This window comes from Phodopus roborovskii, unplaced genomic scaffold (assembly GCF_943737965.1).
Source record: "Phodopus roborovskii unplaced genomic scaffold, PHOROB, whole genome shotgun sequence".
Lineage (NCBI taxonomy): Eukaryota > Metazoa > Chordata > Mammalia > Rodentia > Cricetidae > Phodopus > Phodopus roborovskii.
In genome coordinates, this window is record NW_026126646.1 from 7,167,665 (window position 1) to 7,187,726 (window position 20,062).

At 49.1% G+C, this 20,062-nt stretch overlaps 1 protein-coding gene across 2 annotated transcripts; it reads right to left on the reverse strand.

Annotated features, from left to right (window-relative positions):
• Positions 1–73: 73 nt before the first annotated feature.
• LOC127213447 (ATPase family AAA domain-containing protein 3) lies at positions 74–19,677 on the reverse strand. 2 transcript variants are annotated; one of them, XM_051173854.1, is made up of 16 exons: positions 19,406–19,677; positions 15,835–15,911; positions 14,720–14,821; positions 14,327–14,386; positions 13,470–13,539; positions 12,612–12,777; positions 12,275–12,344; positions 10,421–10,576; positions 9,842–9,898; positions 9,469–9,594; positions 9,123–9,247; positions 8,296–8,347; positions 7,856–7,926; positions 7,051–7,218; positions 5,385–5,493; positions 74–737 (listed from the first exon to the last, which is right to left on the reverse strand). In XM_051173854.1, the coding sequence occupies exons 1-16, from the start codon at positions 19,605–19,607 to the stop codon at positions 588–590; spliced, it is 1,761 nt and encodes a 586-aa protein (XP_051029811.1). In that variant the 5' UTR covers positions 19,608–19,677; the 3' UTR covers positions 74–587. The 2 variants fall into 2 exon arrangements, 1 of the variants encoding a protein (XP_051029811.1); XR_007833632.1 differs by having other exon boundaries at positions 608–737; positions 7,104–7,218.
• Positions 19,678–20,062: the final 385 nt, after the last annotated feature.

The window sequence follows — 20,062 nt, forward strand, 5'->3', positions numbered from 1 at the left end:
CCATCATCTCTGATCCCTGGGAATACTGAGGGCTCCTTCATCAAGACTCCCACCTCAGCCAAGAGACAAGACCTGCAAATCAGTCAGTTTTATTAGATTCTGCAATTAAAAGGTCCAGTCAAGGGGAAGGTGGCACCTCTGAACCCTGGATGCCACCGCCAGGGGCTGTCTAGCACCAGATCCACTCTACCAAGTAAGGACTGGGCCAATTCTTGGCACAGATGTATGCAGGAGGAGTGTCCAGGAAGCAGAGGCCCTTCCTGCCTGTGGTCTGGTCCCAGCAGGTCCCAGTCTCCCTGGCACAGCCATAGCCTTGGGCCTGTGGTACAGCACTCTGCTTCCTCCATCCTCTGACCTGGGCTTGTAGACAAGTCTCTCCAGTGTACTGGGGTGCAGGAAGGCAGTACGCCTCTGCCAGCACTCATACAGAGAGACTAGGAGGTGTGGGAGGCAGAGAAGCTGACACCACCAGCATCCCGCAGCTGGGCAGGGACATTCAGGATAGGAAGAGGAGAGTGTGGTCACAGAGGCTGGCTGTCTCCAGTCAGGTGTACAAGATGTCCAGGTCCAGCTCAGCAGCTGAGGAGTCAAGGACACGGTGGCTTGCTGGCTTCAAGACTGGGTCTCTCTACCTTAAGCCACTGCATCTTCTGCTGGTGCTGCTGAACAGCATCCTGGACACGGGCGTCCATCATGGCCTCCGTGAGGACCCCATCCTCAGAGGCATATGCCATGGCCTGGTAGGAAAGAGAGCACAGGAGGAGAGGCTGGCTGCTTGCACAGGGAAGCCGGAGGCCCTCAATCTGGACCCAGAGGCCTTGGGCACTAGCACAGTGGACACACCTGTGCTTATTAGTGGACTCGGCCCAGTACTGCTTCAGATGAGTTTTTAAATGACTTTCCAGAATAGAAAGCCTGAACAGAGCTGATTCCCCTCCATGCACACCCAGGTAACTCCCTCTGAACAGGGCACAAATTTAGAACCCTCATAAGCCCTAAGTGATTATGGCTCCATCTCAGGCAGACATCAGGCCAGACAGCAACTACTCAGGCCAGGTTATACAGCTGTACACTTTACAGGCCTCCTGCTGCTGCCCGGTCCCTACCCTCAGGGTGGAAGATGTTCATGTGGTGTTTCTCTAATTAGAGCCAAGTGACACTGGCTAGGCTGCCCTTCTTCCTGTCTATTCACACTGGGTGAGCATGTTCCCTTCCACTGGTCAAGCTGCACACTTTAGACACTATAAAAGGACCAGGGCTCACAGTGGTTAAGACCATACTTGCTGGTTTTCTGCTTGAAGCAGAGCATGCTCCAAAAGACATCAGGATATTGCCTGAAAACGAGGCAAAGGGGTCCTCATGGACATCGCACAGAGGGGAACTGGGAGCTGGGACGCCTGAATGCAATGAAGGAAACACTCCAGGTTTTCCTCCTTGGGCACTAGGACATACCCTAAAGGAACAGGAATGCACAGTCATATGTAAGAGTTCTGCCAAGACTCAGTCACCTGTGAGGAGATGCCCATAACATAATGGCATTCTGTCCCCTCTGGATAAGTGGGACCACCAGGAACAGATGTATCAAGGTCCACTAAGCAGTTATGATTCACTGGGAGGAAGATTTGACCCTAGAGCCAGACCACCAACTTTGAGACGTGGTTGGGAGCCATGGATACTTTCTCCCAGCTTGAGCTCATCCAAGCCCAAAAGCAAGGTAGGTAGCTGCACTGGAGTCCTGGTTGGATGGGCAGGGTGGCAGCCCTCTTTAAGTGGCTACACCTTGCAGGGGCCAGCAGAGGAGAGGTAGATCTACATGGGCTCAGCGACTAGCCAGTCTAATAACTGAGGTTGGGTGAAGCACACCGGAATAGACATTGTGGCTCATGCTGTAGGTATTCTGGGCTGGACCATGGGCTACAACCAAGCCAAGGTGGAGGTAAACCCTGCTGAGAAGCAGCCAACATTCACAACCTTCTAGAGAGGACGGCATGGGTGCCTCTGCTCTGCTCTGTCGTGTAACTTCTCTGTAAATTTAAAACTACTCAAGTGTTTAAGTTAACTGGGTGTAGTGGTGTACCTGTAGTCCCAGCTATTCGTGAAGCTAAGGCAGGGCTGCTCGACTATGACATTCAAGGCCAGGCTGAGCAATGCAGCAAGAACCAGCTCAAAAATAAGTAAATAGGGGCTCAGCAGTTAAACACACTTACTGCTCCAGAAGACCTAGGGTCAGTCCCAGCATCCACACTGGGCGGCGGCTCACAGCCACCTGTAACCCCAGGTTCTCTCATAAAATCTGGCTGGTTTGTCATGTGCTATATAGACTAGGCTAGCTGCAGACTAGCTGCCTGCTTCTGCCTCTGCTGGAATTAAAGGTGTGTGCCACCATTCCCAGCCTCTTCTAGCCTTCATAGGCACCAGGCATGCATGTAGAACACACACATACACATGCAGGAACTCGCACATGCACATAAAATAAAAATAAACATTAGAGCATTTCAAGAATTAGTCTTGATCCTCCTTCCCCTGGACATTGACAGGGAAAGGAAGGAAGGGGACACTTCCCAGCAGCCTCTATGCTATCACCACCACGCTGACATCAAAGCCAGACAGGACAGCATTGGAACTAATAGACCAGCAATCCTGATGGGCAGGCCTGCAAAGTTCTAGGACCCGAGGCAGAAGTATTGACTGAGAGCTGTCGGCCAGCCCAGTCACATACTAAAACCTGTCACACATAAACAAAACAGAAAAGCCTAAGCCCAAGCTGATGGCTCATACTGTAATCTCAATATCTGGGAGCCTGAGGCAGGAAAATTGTAAGAGCATTCAAGACCAGTCCGGACTTCAGAGTGAAACCATGTTAAAACAGAAAAGAGGACTCCCTCACCTGCACAAGACAGACCACTTCGGTCTTCTAGCTTTTCATGACCCTGGGAATTGTGCCCAGGACTGAAGATACAAGGCACACGCTACCCCTGAGCCACACCCCCCAGCTTTCATTTCATCTTTAAATTTTAAGATAGGATCTCACTGTTTTCCCCAGGCTGACCGTGAACTTCAAGCCTCCCGTCTTAGCTTCCAAAGTGTGTGCTATCGTATTTTCCACTTGGTAATGGTCTCTTAAACATGACATTATAGACAACAAAACGGGAAAAAAAAATACATAATCAGACTCCACCAAAATTTCAAAGTTTTGTACACTAAGACAGAGGCAGATGCTTCTCTATGAATTTGCAGCCAATCTGGTCTACACGGCAAGTTCCAGGCCAACAACCAAAAAAAAAAAAAAAGAATATTACCAACAGAATTAAAAAAAAAAAAAAAAAAAAAAAACCCAAATGGAAGAAAACATAAAATCAGTTATCTGATAAAAGGGTAATATCCACATTATGTAAGGTGAGGAGCTCCTACAATTCAAGAAAGAAAACCCCACAACTTCAAGACTGAAGGAGAGGGCAGGGTTAAAAGCACTGGATGCTCTGCCGAAGAACCCAGGGTCAAGTCCCAGCACTCACATGGTGACCCACAACCTCATTTGTAACTCCAGTTCTAGGGCTCTGATACCCTTTCCTGACTTCTGCAGGAACCAGACTTTCACATGGTATGCAGATGTATATGAAATAAAAAACACACACATAAAAAAATAAAACAAACCATGTGTGATGCAAGGGTAAGAACGTGTTATCCTGGCACGCAGGGAGGGTAGAGGCTGTAGAGCAAGGAAGGATCTTTGCAACGTGCAATTGCCCAGAAGTCCCATGGGGATAGGGAAAAATAGACAACAGCATCCAGGTCTGTGTGTGCTGTGTGCAGCACCTTGGGTAGTTCTTCTATAGCTCCCATTCCTCCAGAGAACAGCCTAGAAAGACCTGTCTTGGCCACTCTGGCCAACTATCCAGACAGGAACCTCAGGGGGCATCCCCAGCTCTCTTCCAAGGTCTATCTGGACCGTTGCTACTCACTCTGATAATACATTAAGTGAGAGAGGTAAGCTGTTTTGTTGGAAGTTGGAAGTCAGATGCTAAAGGTCTGACATCCACATTGGAAATGTATTAAAGATCACCCTTCAGAGGAAGCAACATCACTAAAATGAGGGCACAGAAAGGGTCCCTAGTTCCTCGGTCTAGCACGAAACACAAAAAGCTCATGCTGTTTGTTACATGAAGACCCAGCAAGACCTTGCCCTCTAATAACCAGGAAACAACCCTCTTCAAGATCTGACTGTGCTGACATTGACCTTTGTACTTCAGCCTCCAGACTGTGGGAAGACAATTTCTTGTTTTTTAATCAGTCCACCTGTACTGTGCTAACCTCCCTGTTCTCGGTCATCGGTGTGAAAACAGACCCTAAGTGAGGACAGACCAGAGTCACTCACTAGCCACAGAAGGGTGCAGACTTCAGTATGCTACAGCAGCTAAGCTAGCATGTTTAAACTAAAACTATCCCTAGAGTACCTAGGCTACAAAGTCCAAACCTAAGCAGGACTGTCCTATGCACACCCAGATAGGCACTGAGAAGTTTAAGTAGCTAGGCTGTCACTTGGTATACACAGTTGGCTACAAGTACATGCTGAAGTGTGAGGTGGTCACAGCACCCTGCATTATTCCATCAACATGACCTTTCCTGACAACACCTGAGGCTGAAGCTCCTAAACTGCCCTGGCCCTGCTGTGGGTGTTCCCTGCTGCAGGACCATGGAGCTGTTGATAGGCAGCTTCAAGGGAAAAAACAAGGTTTTCAGGCATGACAGTAGGCCATTGTGGTCTATGTACCTTCAGCCAACATCCTTGCCTAGCCTTGGAAGGAGTGTTCCTGCTCCTTTATTAAACTTCATCATGAACTTGTCCTATAAAGCTAGATAGCTGTGCCAGGCAATGGTGACAAATGCCTATAATCCCAGCACTCAGGAGGCAGAAACAGGCAAATGGATCTCTGAGTTCAAAAGCAAGTTCCAGTACAGCCAGAGCACACAGGGAACCCGTTTAAAAACAAAAAACAAAAAACTGGAAACAAAACAAAACAGCCAGATACCCAAGAATACCTATACATGAAGCACACATCTGTTGATAGAGAGCAAGAACTCACGGCTCAACTACAACTGTCTTAACAGACAAGCCAAAGAAGCAGCTCTCTATACTTGCCTAGAGACCCTTGCACATCTACTCTAGGACCCTGACTTCCCTAGGACTCAGCAGTGCCCCACATTAGGGCCTGGACATGCTGAGCCAGTGACAGTATCACCCCATCATCCCTGAGTGACTTATCAGTCCCTGAGGTAGTCTTAGTAGAACCAAGGGCCACATTCCTATCCTTCAACATAAAACCCCCTGTGATGAGACTGGGAAAAAGTTTCAGAGTAGGTTTAGTTCCAGGATCTTAACTCACCTGCCATGCCACAGCAAGCTGAGCAATCTCCCGGCCTGACATCCCCTCCGTCAGCTGTGCCACCTCTGAGCATTTCTTTCCGTAGTCAAACTGGGCCACCTTCAAGCGTCTGGAGGAAAAGTTCCCGAGTGGGCCTGGGTGGCCATGGCTCTACACAAAGGGGGTTGGGGAGATGGGAGCAAGGCTGCCTAATACCACACTCTCAGATGCTTCCACCTGATCTGGGTAACATAGGTGGGCTTTTTTTTGCACAGCGCAAGTTGGATGAGGTAAATTCAGCGTTCCTTCCTGACCTACAGGAGAGGGTCAGGTTGGAGCTAGGCATGGTTGTCCAGATGGAGCCATACTCTCCCAATCTGCCTTCACTCCTACTCACTAGACCCAGCCTACAACTACATATTCAGCACCCAAGTAGCAGAAGTAATGAAATGCTCAGCCAATGACGAAATGCTAAAAGAGCAGGTAGATCTCCAGGTAAGAAAATAACAGTTAGTATAGAGCCCTGCCTGCGATCAGAGTTCCCAGTAGTAACATCTGACCAAAAGCCACAGAAATCATACATTAAACATGAATACAGGTTGTCTGAGCTGAGGCTGGGGTCATGAGGCTGGCAGGAGGCAGGGGACCTGGCCAATCTGCATGGGGGATGGGCCCATAGGCAACAGCAGGGTCAACCCATGTTTTCTCCAGGGAAAGGCAACAGGCAGCAGGAGGGATTCAGGTCAGGTCAGGACGTGAACCCTGGGTGCCATGGAGCCTGGGGCCCAGGAGACAGCGGAAAGCAGAGCGGCCTCTGCTGACAGGAGGCATGGGAAGCGCACTAGACAAGGTGAGGGCTGCATAAACACTGAAGCTTCCTCACTGGAGAAGCATCCAGCAGTTCCCCCTGCCCCCAACATGGCTGCACAGCAGCTCCCAGGAGGAGTGACAGGGTGGTAAGCAGAAGAAAACTGTGTCACTCAGTCAACAGCTGAGGATGGTAACTGGCTGCTTCCAAACCTGGTAAAAGAGACCCAGCAGGGGCTGGAGAGATGGCTCAGTGGTTAAGAGCACTGGCTGTTCTTCCAGAGGACCCAGGTTCAATTCCCAGCACCCAGTTGGCAGCTCACACCTGTCTGTAACTCCAAGATCTGACACCCTAACACAGACATACACACAAACAATATACCAATGTAAATGAAATAAAAAATAAATTATTTTAAAAAAGAGAGGCTGGGCGGTGGTGGCGTACACCTTTAATTCCAGCACTCAGAAGGCAGAGGCAGGCGCATTTCTGTGAGTTCGAGTCCAGCCTGGTCTATAGAGCTAGTTCCAGGACAGCCTCCAAAGCCACAGAGAAACCCTGTCTCAAACCCCCACCCCACCCCCCCCAAAAAAGAAAGAGAAAGAGAGAGACTTAGCAAACTTAAAAAGATTCTATCCACACCCAGGGGTCAGGGACCCGGGCACTTAAAATCAGCTCATGAAGGTAAGCTGTAGAGACAGGCTTGCAGCTGTCCCCAGGTAAAGAGCAGTGAGAGGAAGGGTTGAGTCCCCAGACAGAACCACCTTTGACAGGACACATGTACAGAATGTGACCTTACACAGATGGCCTAGACCCCAGGAAAATGAAGTGCCCAGATAGGTTCCAGGTCACAAAGGGGAACCCACGGGGCTGGACACTTACTGCTTTCCTTCTGTGGCCGGCTTAAGGACATACTTGTCAAAATACATTCTCACCAGGCGCTCACGCTCCTCCCGCTGAGGCAGGGCAAAGCAGACCATCTCGTCAATGCGGTCATTGATGGCCCAGTCAAACTGCTCAGGCTGGTTACTGGCCAGGACCAGCATGAACCTGCAGCCACAAAGTGCATGCTGAGGGCTTGTCCAATCCCAGGTCACTCAGGGGCAGAAGGGTCTTTTAAGCATCCTTGCGTAAACTTCATAGATGGATGTAATTTAGCGCTCTCTTGTTCCTTCTCCCCTTCCTGTTCAGGTTTTTGTTTTGTTTTGGCAAGTGTTCAGCCACTGAGATGTACCTCTAGCCCCTGGCGGCTTTTTAACTTAGGAAACCACAGGAAGACCCAGGCCCACAAGCCTATGTGTACAACCTATGATTGAGGTGGCCTAGTATCCTAAGGTTCTGTTGTTGCCCGCAATGGCCCTGGGCCAGGCCATAGCCACAGCAAGTTAGGGGATATCTGTGACTGATAAGATGGCCACCAGCTCCTAGAAGACTGACTGGGTCCTACCCTGGTGGATGAGCTAGCTAAGGACAGGGTTAGGAGCCTGTCTGACCATAGGCACCCATCCTAGCCAGTGGCTTCTGGGAAACAGTCCAAACTGGGGCGTCTTTCAAGCTCTAGATGCTATCCAGTCCCAGTAGTCCAGATAAGGACCACAACTCCATTCTGCGGACACCTTGTGGGGACCAAAGATAACGATGCCCAGAAGTGCTCTGCACAGGGAGCTAGGGGCAGGAATACACTTACTTACTACTATGTTGTCCTGTCCTATGTAGGAATGCATTCAGAGTAGCCCTGAGGTCTTCACTTATCTTTTCCTACAGAGAGAGAGTTTCAGTATCAGTCTCTAGCCTGAGGAGCAGTTTTGTACATAGCCAAGGAAAAGTGTCCACAGGAGACACTGTTGGGAGGGCAAGGCAGGCAGGCAGGGGTTAGAAATACAAGCCTAATTTGACAGCCAGAACTTGGATTCCTGGTGTTTAGCATCTTCAGGACTGTGGTTCAATGCCCGGTTCTTCAAACTGAGAAGGAGCCAACTGAGCAGCAGTCTCAGCTAGCACAGCATGAAGATTTAGCCCTTCTGTGCTCTGGGACACAGCAAGCTCTAGGCTGGTCCCCTGCTAAACTGCTTAGCACACCCAGCTCTGACCAACCCCCACAGATAGTCAGGGTTCCAAAACACTCACAGTTGCTCGCTTCCTGAGGAAGGCATCTGCTTCATCCACAAAGAGCAGGAGGCTGTGAACCAGAGGGTAGTTAGGCAAGGGGATGCTTGGGGCCTACATGCCAATGCCTGGAAGCTCCCAGAAGCAACAGGAGGTATAGGGCAAACCCCTGGGAGAAGATGCCCCACAGAGCACAGGCCTTGCCCTGTCAGGGACTCTTAACATCCTGACTCAGGAAAAATAGAAATCAGCTTTAAGAACCCCAATAGTGAGAACCCAACTGCAGCTCTAATGGTATATGCTGGGCAAAAGAATGCTCCTCCTACCCACAGGTCTCGTTCAAGGCCTCCACTCTAGGCCGGAATAAGGGCTGAGTCGCATGTGTTCAGCATTAGGAAGAAGTGGTTATCCAAGGTAAAACGGCAAAGACCAAAGGAAAGGACTTAAGAAGACACAGTGGCAATGCCAGGGACACTTATAACCAGCTATGCAATGCTGCTTGAGTTGACATATTATCCTCAGCCAACGTTTGGAGGGGTCAACACAGTCAAGGAGGCCTAGCTCTATTCCCCTCTCTATTTGAGCTAGCCATTTACTCATGGCAGTAATTTTATCTGGCAGTATCCTTGTATTAGAAGCCTCGTGACTATACGTCCACCCTCGGCATGATATTTTTTTCTAATGGATCCTTCAGCACCCACCCCTAGGTATCTTCAGAATCTAGAGGCTGCCCATGGACTTCCACAGAATATCAAAGACAAGATAGTGGGGAGACAGCAGGGCCCGTGCTGGGTACCTGCTGGGCCCCTAGGAGTGGGGACCTGTGTATGTGGGGGTTGTATGCTCACCCTCGTCGGCTGGTGCTTGCCCAGTCGAAGACCTTGTGCATGGCGGTCACACCCTCCCGCCCCATGGGGGCCACGTCCCCGCCTGTCATGATGGCGTAGTCCATGCCTGAATGCAGTGCGAGTTTCTGGGCAAGGAGGGGTGGGGAAACAGAGCAGATGTTCCCTCCCAGACTCCCAAGCCCACGGCTGTACTAGCCAACCCTGCCCAGCATGGACGGTCCCCCACCATCAGAGCTGAGGTGGCCTCTGAATGCACCACAATGTCCTGAGGGTCAGTGACAAAAACTGCCCCAGGGTGAGATGTCCAGCAGCACCCAGTCCCACCTTCACAGCCAGGCATTTTTACCTTGGCAAACAGTGTCTTGCCAGTCCCTGGTGGCCCATACATCAGGACGTTTCTATACAGGCTTTTGTTCTTCTTGGTATTTCTTGTTGCGATTGCAATATCTCGGACCCGGGCCTCCAGGCTAGGCTGCCAGAGCAAGGTGAGGTTGGGGAACCTGGTCTCCCAGCTTACAGACAGCCTTAGGGAATGGAAGGACTGTAGGTGTTCTAGTACAGCCTAGTCATTGTGGATACTGGACTGGCCTAGGGAGTATCTGAATACAGGACCCCAAAGCCACAAGCACAAGGCTCACATAAACATAGTAGTTAAGCTTTGCTGTCCCTTCCCTGGGGCCCACAGGGCTTCCCAAACCACAGCTGCCACAGTGACTTACACTGAGGATGACACCCTCCAGCGCATCCTGGGGTCGGCTGACCAGGCGCTTGCTGACCTGTAGGGGAAACCGTCACGGTTGGCAGGACACGGAGCCACCATGAAGTACTGCCCCACAGAGCCCAAGACTAGTACCAAAGCTGGAGAACCAGCCTGGGTATTTATCAGCTCTTTCTATACGTTTTTATCTTCCCAACCACTTTCCTGAGTAGCTGAAGAGACCCAGGTATAACCATCACAGAGAACAGGTCTGTCAGAGAGAGCCAAGAGTAGCTCAGCCCAAGGAAGGTGCTAGACACCATGCTACTCTCTCATCTTCTATGCCAGGACAGACCCTGAGCTCAGGTCATGAAGAGCTTAAACTTACTCAGGGAGCAGTTACATAATTAGATAATACTGATTCAACAGGCCCCATTGGTATAGCATAATCATGACAAAAACACCCATACCAGCATGAGAGATGGCAGAAACTGTTGTTTGAGTAAAAGAGGAAGGACAGAGAAAACGTGCACCAGTTGTTTGTGATATGGGAAGAAGCCTGGCAAGGACGTGGAAACCTGAAACCTTACTTTGGCCATACCTGGATGGGATGCCTCAGTGCCTCCAGCACCGAGATGCGGGAGGTTTCCCTCACCAGGGATGGCTTCCCCAAGCGGGCCTCAATATACCGACCAGCAACAGTAGTAGCATTTTTGGCAGAATAGACTCCAACAGCCAGTAGTGTCAGTCCAGCCACCTGAGAGAGAAAAGCGGTAATCTATGATGAACCCCTGCTCCACAGTTCATCCTGTACCCCACGAACAGCTAAGGCCATGTGGTAGTTTAATGTCTGCAATGGACCCTGGTTGGATCCCTAACCCCATACTGCAGTCAACCAACGCTCACTTGCATACTTCAGGTGACAGCGAGTGCATACCTCTGGCACTCCCCATCAGAGCATCTCTCTTCGTGCCTTATAACTTGAGCCCTCAGAAGCAGAGGTTGTAAGAATGTGGAATGTGGCTAAACAGGGCTGGAAACTCACTAAGCCTTTCCTGCCTTCCACTACTTTCTTACCACTGACAAAGTTAAATTTCATTATTGGAAAAAAAGGCTAACTATAAGCCACAAATTGCTTTTAAATGGTAATGTATTAGCACACCAAGCATCTGCACAGAGCGGGGGCATCATCCAGGATGGATGCTTTACTGGCGAGTTCCTGCCTAGCATTCCTAAGACCTGAGGTTCCATCCTCAGCATCCTGAACAATAAAAATAAGGTACCTTCAGCATTCCCCTCTAAGGGATCACCCTCTGCACTTAGCACAACATCCACAGTGGCCTGAAGTCTAAGATGCCTCAATGCTTCTCCTACGTCACAGAACACCTCCTGCCTCACAATTATGGAGCTGGCTGGGAATACACTACCAAAAATGCCAGGTAGTTGGGCATGGTGACAAACAGATAAAGGCAGGTGGATTTGTGAGTTTGGGGACTAGCTGGTCTACATAGCAAGTTCCAGGACAGCCAGTCCTACATAAATCAGAGCTACATAATAGAGAGACCCAGTCTCCAAAAAAAAAAAAAAAAAAAAAAAAAAACAGATAAAAATAATTACCATTTAAAAAAACCCAGGCATTGGTGGCACACACCTTTAATCCCAGCTCTTGAGAGGCAGAGGCAGGCGGATCTCTGTGAGTTCGAGGCCAGCCTAGTCTACAGAGCAAATTCCAGGACAGCCTCCAAAGCTACACAGAGAAACCCTGTCTCGAAAAAAAAAAAAAAAAAAAAAAAAAAAAAAAAAAAAAAAAAAAAAAAAAAATCTTACTATTACCATCTTCCAAGGACACTGGAAAGAGAGCTCTGACCCCTTCCTGCATTTGTGCCTGGATTAGAAATTTGAAGCCTCAAGGTAGGCTGCCACTACCATGACTAGATGTGGCTTGTCCCTCAAAAGTTTACATGTTGAGTACTTGATCTCATGCAATGCTGCAGATTTTGCAAACCTCTTCAGAACAGGGCCTAGTAGAAGTCTTTAGATGGCCCTATTCAGACTTTCCAACACCAGATAAACTTCCTTGCTTGTAAGTTAGTCCTTGCTAGCACAACATAAAATGGATTAAAGGCAAGACTGAATCATCTGAAATGCCTTAAACCCAAAACACTCTATCACATCTCACTATAGTTCTTTTTTGTTTGGTTGTTCTATTTTGAGACAGGGTTTCTCTGTAGCTTTGGAGTCTGTCCTGGAACTCACTTTAGACCAGGCCTCACTATAGTTCTTAAAGACAGTTGTTGCAGCTCATGTGCCTGATCTGTGCTAGGTTTCTCTGCAAAACACCCGGTGTCCTCATAGCCAGCAGGTAACAGGTAAGACACTCACAGGGAAGTCCCCAGAGAGTGTGCCCCAGAGCTGCCCACTAGGTTCACCCATAGGGACGTATGGTAGTACACACCGTGGCTGTTACTTTGTCCCAGTCTGTCACAAAGGCACGGAATCCTTCGCCAAACAAGGTGCCAGCTGTCCTGCATGGGGGAAAGGTCACATTGACTTTCTAGAAGAGATACCTGGCTACAGAAGGTCAAAGGAAAGAAATGAAAAATGAATGGAACCCTTTAAGGCTCTTCAGATCAGTCTTACAGGAAAGTCTACCAAGGTGGGGTGTTTAGAGTTGGCCCAGAGCTTCAGGATGAAGAGGTGAGGGGACATTCAATGACCAGTAACTTAGCAGCTTAAACTGGGGACCAGAAGACAGATGGACAGCAGGCACTGGGCCCTGGCTGCATCCTTACCTGATAGACTCCAAGATGGTCTGACGGTGTTCAGCAGCCTTGAGGCGAATCTGTTCCCGGATGATGTCTGCATTCTCTCTATCAGCCTTGGCCCGGGCTCGGGCCTCAGCTTCTACCCGCAACATCTCATTCTTATGCCGTAGCTCCATCTCTCGCTCCACAGTGGCTGCCCCAGGAAAAGGCAAAGACAGTGGTCTTCAGCCCATAATGTGCCTGCCTCTGCCCACATTGCTGACATGCAAACACAAACCTAGATATTGCATGGACCAGGAACAACAGTGTTATAGTGAACAACCCGTTCGGCAGAGCACACCCTTCTGTCAGGTGCAATAGCCCGGACCACCCTTAGGATGATGTATTATAAAAATAAACAAAAACATTGATAATCACAAGAAAAACCTACTTATACTGACATCTGACAACCAAAATACCAGAAAAATCATGAGATGCAATAATGTGTACCTATTTGTCAGCAATAAGAACAAAACACCAAGCAATAAGCCACTGTCACTGCACAATGAAGCAACAAATTGCCCTTCCTGACAGACTCCTGGAAATGTTCTTCCTGCTGGGACACATGTAAACTTGTGGGCCCAAGGACAAATGATGTTCTACCACAGGAGCTAAGGCCATGCAACTTTCCTATCCAAATTAACTAGTCTCAGAACTACAGGCTACAGATGAAACTTCTGCTGAGGATTAGCTCTTTGAAACCAAGGTATCCAGATGTGTGTGGTGTCAAAGCAAATGCTGTAAACACAGTTCTTACTTAAGATCGCAGTGGACCTCTGTGCAGACATTTCTTAAGGACTAAGAGACCCAAACAAGCCACCCAATCTTAGTGACCCACCCCCCTACCTCGACGAATGGCCTCCTGCTTCTGCACAGATTCCTCTTGTTTCCTTAAATTCTCTTCATTCAGAAGTTGCTGAGAAAGTCACAGGAAAGGTAAAAAGCTTTTGAAAATCAGAAAGACAACCAAAACCAAGCCAACAGGTTGCAGCTGCTCTGAGTCAGGAATGCTTCTGTCCACCTGAGGAGTCCCAACTTTCTTGGGGCTCTAGTTGGTACGCTCCAATACAGGCACATGTGATGTTGGCCCAGGACATGCACACATTAAGGGCCTGGCTTCAGAGCTGCCCCACCTGCTGGGGCACAAGCAGCCTTTATAGCAGCTTCACTAGTATGGTTCCAAGACTCCCAGGGTTTACATCTGTGCTCTATGGTTCTTATAGATGTCTAATCTTTGCCTACTGAGATTAACAGCTATAATGCCTCAGCAAACAAAACATGAACATTAGCCTGAAGCTGATGAGTCTCTGTAGCAAGGAGCCAGCATGGGTCAAAGGAGGCCTAACCAAGTTTTGGATTACCCAGGGACCCTGTCCACTGTTCACTGAGCTTTCTAGTTAGACCGATGTGTATTTAGCAAGAACCCTCAAGACCCACCTCTGTTGTGGAAGCATCATAAGAAATTATATGCACGGGCTTGGGTATGTACTTGGACATGTCTGTACACATGTCTAAGTGTATAGGATGTCTGAATTTAGGTACGTGTCTGGGGACGTCCATTGTGCACACAGGCCCATAAGTATGTCTGAGAAAATTCACCCAGGATCAGCAACACTTGCATTCTTGACCATGAACTCAGCTGCATCATCTCCTGTGTTATTGGACCGACCACTCGTTATCTCTCTGAGCCATGCCTTTCTTACCTGCTGCTTCAGCTGGTCCTCGTAGCGTTGTCGAGCTAGCTTATCCTGGTACTGGGCCCTCTAGGGAAAGAAGTAAAGACACACCTTGGCTGGAGAAGCCACTAGAAAGATCAGAAAACATGATCTGGTCCTACCCTGGAGTGGCTGCTGAGGAAAGCTATAGGTGGGTTGCCACCTTCCACAAACATGCAGGTGCAGGACGGCTTTGTACCAAGGAGGCTATGGGTTTTGGGTTACTGTCTTTATTTTTACCATAGTGGTCCAGCTCCTAATACAACAACTATCAACCACAGCTGGTCAGTAACTAAAAGATCCTGAGTGGCACCTCAATGTACCACCCCCACTCCTGTTACCCCACACCTCCTGGCGGAAGTGGCTGCCCCGTGCACTTACTGCCTGGTGCTGCCGGGTCTCTTCGCTTAGGGTTTTCCGTCTTTCCTCAGCTTGCACACGGATCTGTTCGCTCTTGAGTTGCTCTACAGCGGCTTCATATTCCTGCAGAACACAGGAGTACCATGTGAGACTCACACCGTCTACAGCCCATTCCATGGTGCTGTAAACTACAAAATGGCAGCATCAAAGGCCATGCCAACTGGCCTATGCAACAGGCTGGGGTAAGACAGAGGTACTTTTAAAAACAGTCTGAACAATATACCCCCCTAAGTGGGTTCACAACACTGGGCAAATGGACAAGACCAGGCCCAGAGATCAGGATGTTTCTTACTCCTTTACCCTGAGAGCTCACATTACAACTGTACTGTATAACAGACAAGGACTACGTACGGAGCCTGGCTCCATGCTCACTAAAAACTCTGACATCCAGGGTTTTCCTTTTAGGTTTTTGTTGCTTGTCTTTCAAGACAGGATTTCTGTGTATCCCAGGCTGACTTGGAACTCAGTTAGCCACCTGCTTTTATACCTCCCAAGTGCTAGGATTAAAGGGTGCACCACACCCAGCCTCAAGGGTCCTTCTGAGTGCAGGAAATAAAATAAAAATCAGGTGTTATGGCACTTAAGAGGCTGAGACAGAAGGATTGCTGAGAGTTTGAAGTCAGTTTGGTATACACAGAAAAATGCTATCTTAGTCAGGCAGTGGTAGCACATGCCTTTAATCCCAGGACTCGGGAGGCAGAGGCAAGAGGATCTCTTGAGTTCATGGTCAACCTGGCCTACGGAATGAGACCAGGACAGCCATGGATACACAGAGAAACCCTGTCTTTAAAAAAAAAAAAAAAAAAAAAAAAAAAAAACTGAAGGAAGCAAACAAACAAAACACCTGTGTCAAAACTAACATCAAAAACATAAAACAAAAGAATTTCAAGAAAGATTCCCTACCTTCAAAAACTCCAGACATTCCTCACCTACAGCTTACCTCTCAGGTACCTTTACTACAGAATCATAGCCATATACTCAGCATCCTGTCCTTCAAAGAATGGAGGACACTCCCATAGGTCTCTCATCTGTGAAATGGTTCTCTTACACCCTCATGGCACCAGCCCACAGTTCACCTTGAGTTTAGACTGTTGTTCCAGCTGTAGTGTCTGCTCCTGCATCTGCGCAAGGTTCAGCGCCTCCTTGGCATGGCCTGTAGAGTATAGGAGGGTCAGAGAGAGGGTATTAGTACACTGACAACAGACATATCTGTGTGGCCCCAAACAGAACCTCTCACTCATGCCAAGGGGCTTTCTGAGAAACAACACTCAATCTTGAACCATGGCTGCCCCCTACTCGGCCTACATCACTTGCCTACCCATTCCAGATTCCTACAATGTCCTCTCCTTTCAAAGCTGCTGCTCCATCTCTAACAGAGAACCTGGTGAGTTTGTGCATGCAGCTTAGAGTTTGCCCAGCATGCAGAAAGTCCCAGGTTGGATCCTTAGCGCCACATAAAACCAGGTGTAGTGTGCATGCCTATCATCCTAGTACTCTGAAGGTGGATGCCAGAGGAGCAGGAGCCCAGAGTCATCCTCAGCTGCACTGTGCTTTGAGGCTGGTATACATGAAACTTTGTGGGCAGGGGAGTGGAGGGGAGGAGACAGCTCATAAGAGTTGGTAAGAGCCCCTGATCCCAACGCCCAGGGGATCATCACACTGCCAAGAACTCCATCAGAAAGACCACCATACTCATCCAGGGTGGGGTTGTGGAACAGTGACGTGACTGGCATTTTCCAATTAGGGAAGCAGAGCTCTGATTGGTGTCCACAGCTGTACCCGTTAATGATGTTAGAAAATATACAGGCATGCAAGGATGAGTAAGGGTTAGATGCCAGACAAGGCACCTAGGTTATAAATGCCTTCTGTGTGTGTGTCAGGTGGCATTGATGTTTGTGGATACTTATGGGAAAAACTTTACTTCTAGTACACTCTAAAGAGGTCTCCAAATTTTCCATGATAATTTCCCCTTACCAATACCTCATTGTAAAAACTTTCTACCACAGAAACTGTGGGAGTGAAGATCACCAGGTTATCCCCTACACTTAACCCCTACATCCCATCCCCATGACTTTTCTCATACACTTGAAGTTTCCAAAGTCAGATGCAGCCTCTGCATGTTATTTTTGAGCTCAACAAGCACTGTCACTAACCAAGCTTCAATGTTGCTAACCAGAGCTTAACATGTGAGCGGTGTGAGTATCCAGAGGGAAAACGGCTAAGACAGGAGGTATCATGGTAAGAACGTTTCACAGGGTTAGATGGCCACGGCCAACGTCTTGGCATTTGTGATCAATTTACACAGAGCACATGGTTTGGCATGAACTCCACCAATGGGTAGCAGTATCCAAGCTTGGGAAGGATCATCCAAGACAACCTCCTTCTAGACTCTCAGTAACCAGGACGGAGGACAAAAGAACTCACACCTGAAGACTCTCCTTCTAGACTCTCAGTAACCAGGACGGAGGACAAAAGAACTCACACCTGAAGACAGACAGCAAGCAGCAAGCCCTACTCTAATTCAAGTAGTAAGCTTTGAAGCCAAGAGTTGAGCAGACCACAGAAACCCCGGACACTCTGAGAGGGAATAGCAATACTCTCTGGGGCCCCCATCTCAACATAGTAAGACAGGAATGGGAGTGTCATAGTCCAGCAAGTCCGGGACCAAATCCCACTCCTGTTTATTCTTCCTATGACTTTGGCAAGCTCAGCTAACTTCTCTGTTTTCATGTGAAATGAGACAGAACGGGGTAAACCGTTTAGTCCTGGGACATGTAGAACCCAAAGGAGACATTGCTGGCCCAGAAAACAGAGCTCTGTTAAAGCAGAGGTCAGGGCACTGGACCCAGAGGGAGAATGTTCTGGGCAAGAGCTTCAGGGCTGCCAGTGCAGGCACCTGGAGAGCAATTTATATGCAAGAGTAGTCGGGATGTAGCAAAGGGCTGGAACTGCACCCCAGTCTGTAACAGGCTATAGCTGTGGGACTAATTGCCAAGACTGAATTCTGAAATTCTAGGTGTTACTAAAGAATGACCCCTCGACCCAGGAGTCACCAAGAAAAGTGTCCCCTATACAACCCCGTAACAGGACACTGGGTCATCTGTCAAGTCTGCTAACACTGGAAATGCCTTGAAAACCAGCCACTGAGATTACCTAGCAAACATTATAGATCATTTACACATTATTAGCTCTGCTGGGCCAAAAGAGACAGGTGATCCTGGTACCAAATCTATGGGTATATGAGTCCGCAGGCCTCAGAAACCACTGCCCAAGACTTGACAGGATCTCACTGTGTACCCTGGTTGGCCTGGAACAGTGTAGACCAGACCAGACTCAATCTCAGAATTCTGTCTGCCTCTCGATCTCACTGTGTACCCTGGTTGGCCTGGAACAGTGTAGACCAGACCAGACTCAATCTCAGAATTCTGCCTGCCTCTCAAGTTGTAATTAAATGCATGAACCACACTCCCAGATTAAGACAAGAACAGAGAATTGATTCACTAAGTGCCAGACCCTCTCTGAGAGGCTCTGCATATTGTACCTATTTAAAGTATGGCTTCCCTACAGTATCCTCTGAAAAACAGAACCCATGCGTAAACACAAAGTCAAGAACAACATCATTCCTTCAATCAGTATTTATTCAACACCTCTTGCACTTCAGGGTTTTGGGTGTTTTGTTCCTTTTTATGTGTTTGAGTGCTTGCCTGAAGGTATGTATGTGCACCACGTACATGACTGGTTCCCTCAGAAGCCAGAAGAGGTCCTTGGACACCCTGAAGGGAAACCAGGGTTACTGAAGGTTGTGAGCTGCCATATGAGTGCTCAAGAATTGAATGCAGGTTCACTGCAAGAGCAACAAGTGCTCTTAATCATTGAACCATACCTCCAACCCCTATTTCAGGCTCTTAAAAAGATTTCAACTAGCCAGGTGGTGGGGGCACAAAATCCGGAGGCAGCGGCAGGTGGATCTCTGTGATTTCTCTACCAGCCTGGTCTACATGAGTCCCTGCCAGGGCTGCAGTTTAAAAACACAAAACAAGAAGCCTTTCATTACATCTTGGAACAAACTGTCAACATCGAAGGAGACAGAACATGTGTGGCTCCGAGAGGATCAACTTTTACAGATACCTTCCCCTCACAGCGGAGTACTATTATCCAATAACACATGCAAACTCTACTATCCTTTTGCTGAAACCCAATGCCTTTCAAAAACGCTTCCCTTATTAAGTGGTTGACTACAATCAACCACTACAAAACGGATCATCTGATCTGGCCATGCCTTTTGGCCTGCACCACGTGGAGTCAGCAAGAGAGCCCAGCTGTAACTAAGGCCAGCATTGGCAAACGCAACCTGCGCTCCTTTTAGGAGCCTCTCTAATAGAACGGCCTCTTCTGCTGCGTTGACAGCTGCAAGTGCGTGCAAGAGGGTGGCGGGACCTGGGTTTCCTAAAACGCAGGGTGGCTATGGCCAAATGACTATCCGAGCCGTTCAGGTCACCTGAAAAAGCAGGGCTGCAGACAGCCAACTGCACACTCTTGTTGCTAAGACGCCAAGAGGACTAAACTCGCAAAAGCAAACTGGCGTCTCTGAGAGCAACCTCCCAACTCCCTGGGCCTCGGCCCGCCATGCCCAGCCCGCGCACTCACGCGAGTGCTCCAACTCGCGCGCCGCTTTGGCCGCACGCTCCAGGCCTGTCGGGTCAAAGTTGCTCCATTTGTCCTTGGGTGATTGCCGGTCTCCCGCACCACGGTCGCCTCCACCCTCCGCCCCAGGCTGCGCGGGCGGCAAGGGCAGCGGAGGCCCTGCGCCTTCGCCCTTGGGGCCCTTGATGCCAAAGAGCCACGACATGGTCCACAAGCGCAGCGCGCCCTCGGTGGTCCGGACTCAGGTGTGACTCGCTGGGATACTGGCAGTCACCACGCGCCGCGGGCCGACTAACTGCGCAGGCGCAACACACACCTCTTCCTTCTGGAAGACGGAAACTTACGAGGGTCAAGGCGCTCCCAGCCATCGGATTGGCCGCCGGGACAGAGACGCAATTAGCGTTGGTGGTGCAATTTGCCCAGCTGTCCAAGGAGGCGGAACTGGATGGAGCTCCCGGACCAAGCAAATAGGAACGAAGTTTTCGGGGTGGGTGTGCCTTCGTCCTAGGGAACTCCCTCTTCTTCCAGCAATGGTGCTCTTGTTGTGGGCCTGGGGCCATTCGGAGATCTGTATCCGTTGTTATGGGCGTTTATGGAGACGCTCCAGCCATTGAGGCTACAGAAGATCAGAGAGACACAGGACCCTCAGTCGGAACTCTT

Excerpts from the sequence above, each read along its gene's own strand:
- LOC127213447 (XM_051173854.1), bottom strand. The coding sequence starts at position 19,607 with ATGTCGTGGCTCTTTGGCATCAAGGGCCCCAAGGGCGAAGGCGCAGGG. Across the intron at positions 12,345-12,611 it reads ACCATCTTGGAGTCTATCAG|GACAGCTGGCACCTTGTTTG; the intron begins GTAAGGATGCAG and ends TCCCCCATGCAG. Across the intron at positions 9,899-10,420 it reads CACTGAGGCATCCCATCCAG|GTCAGCAAGCGCCTGGTCAG; the intron begins GTATGGCCAAAG and ends TTTCCCCTACAG.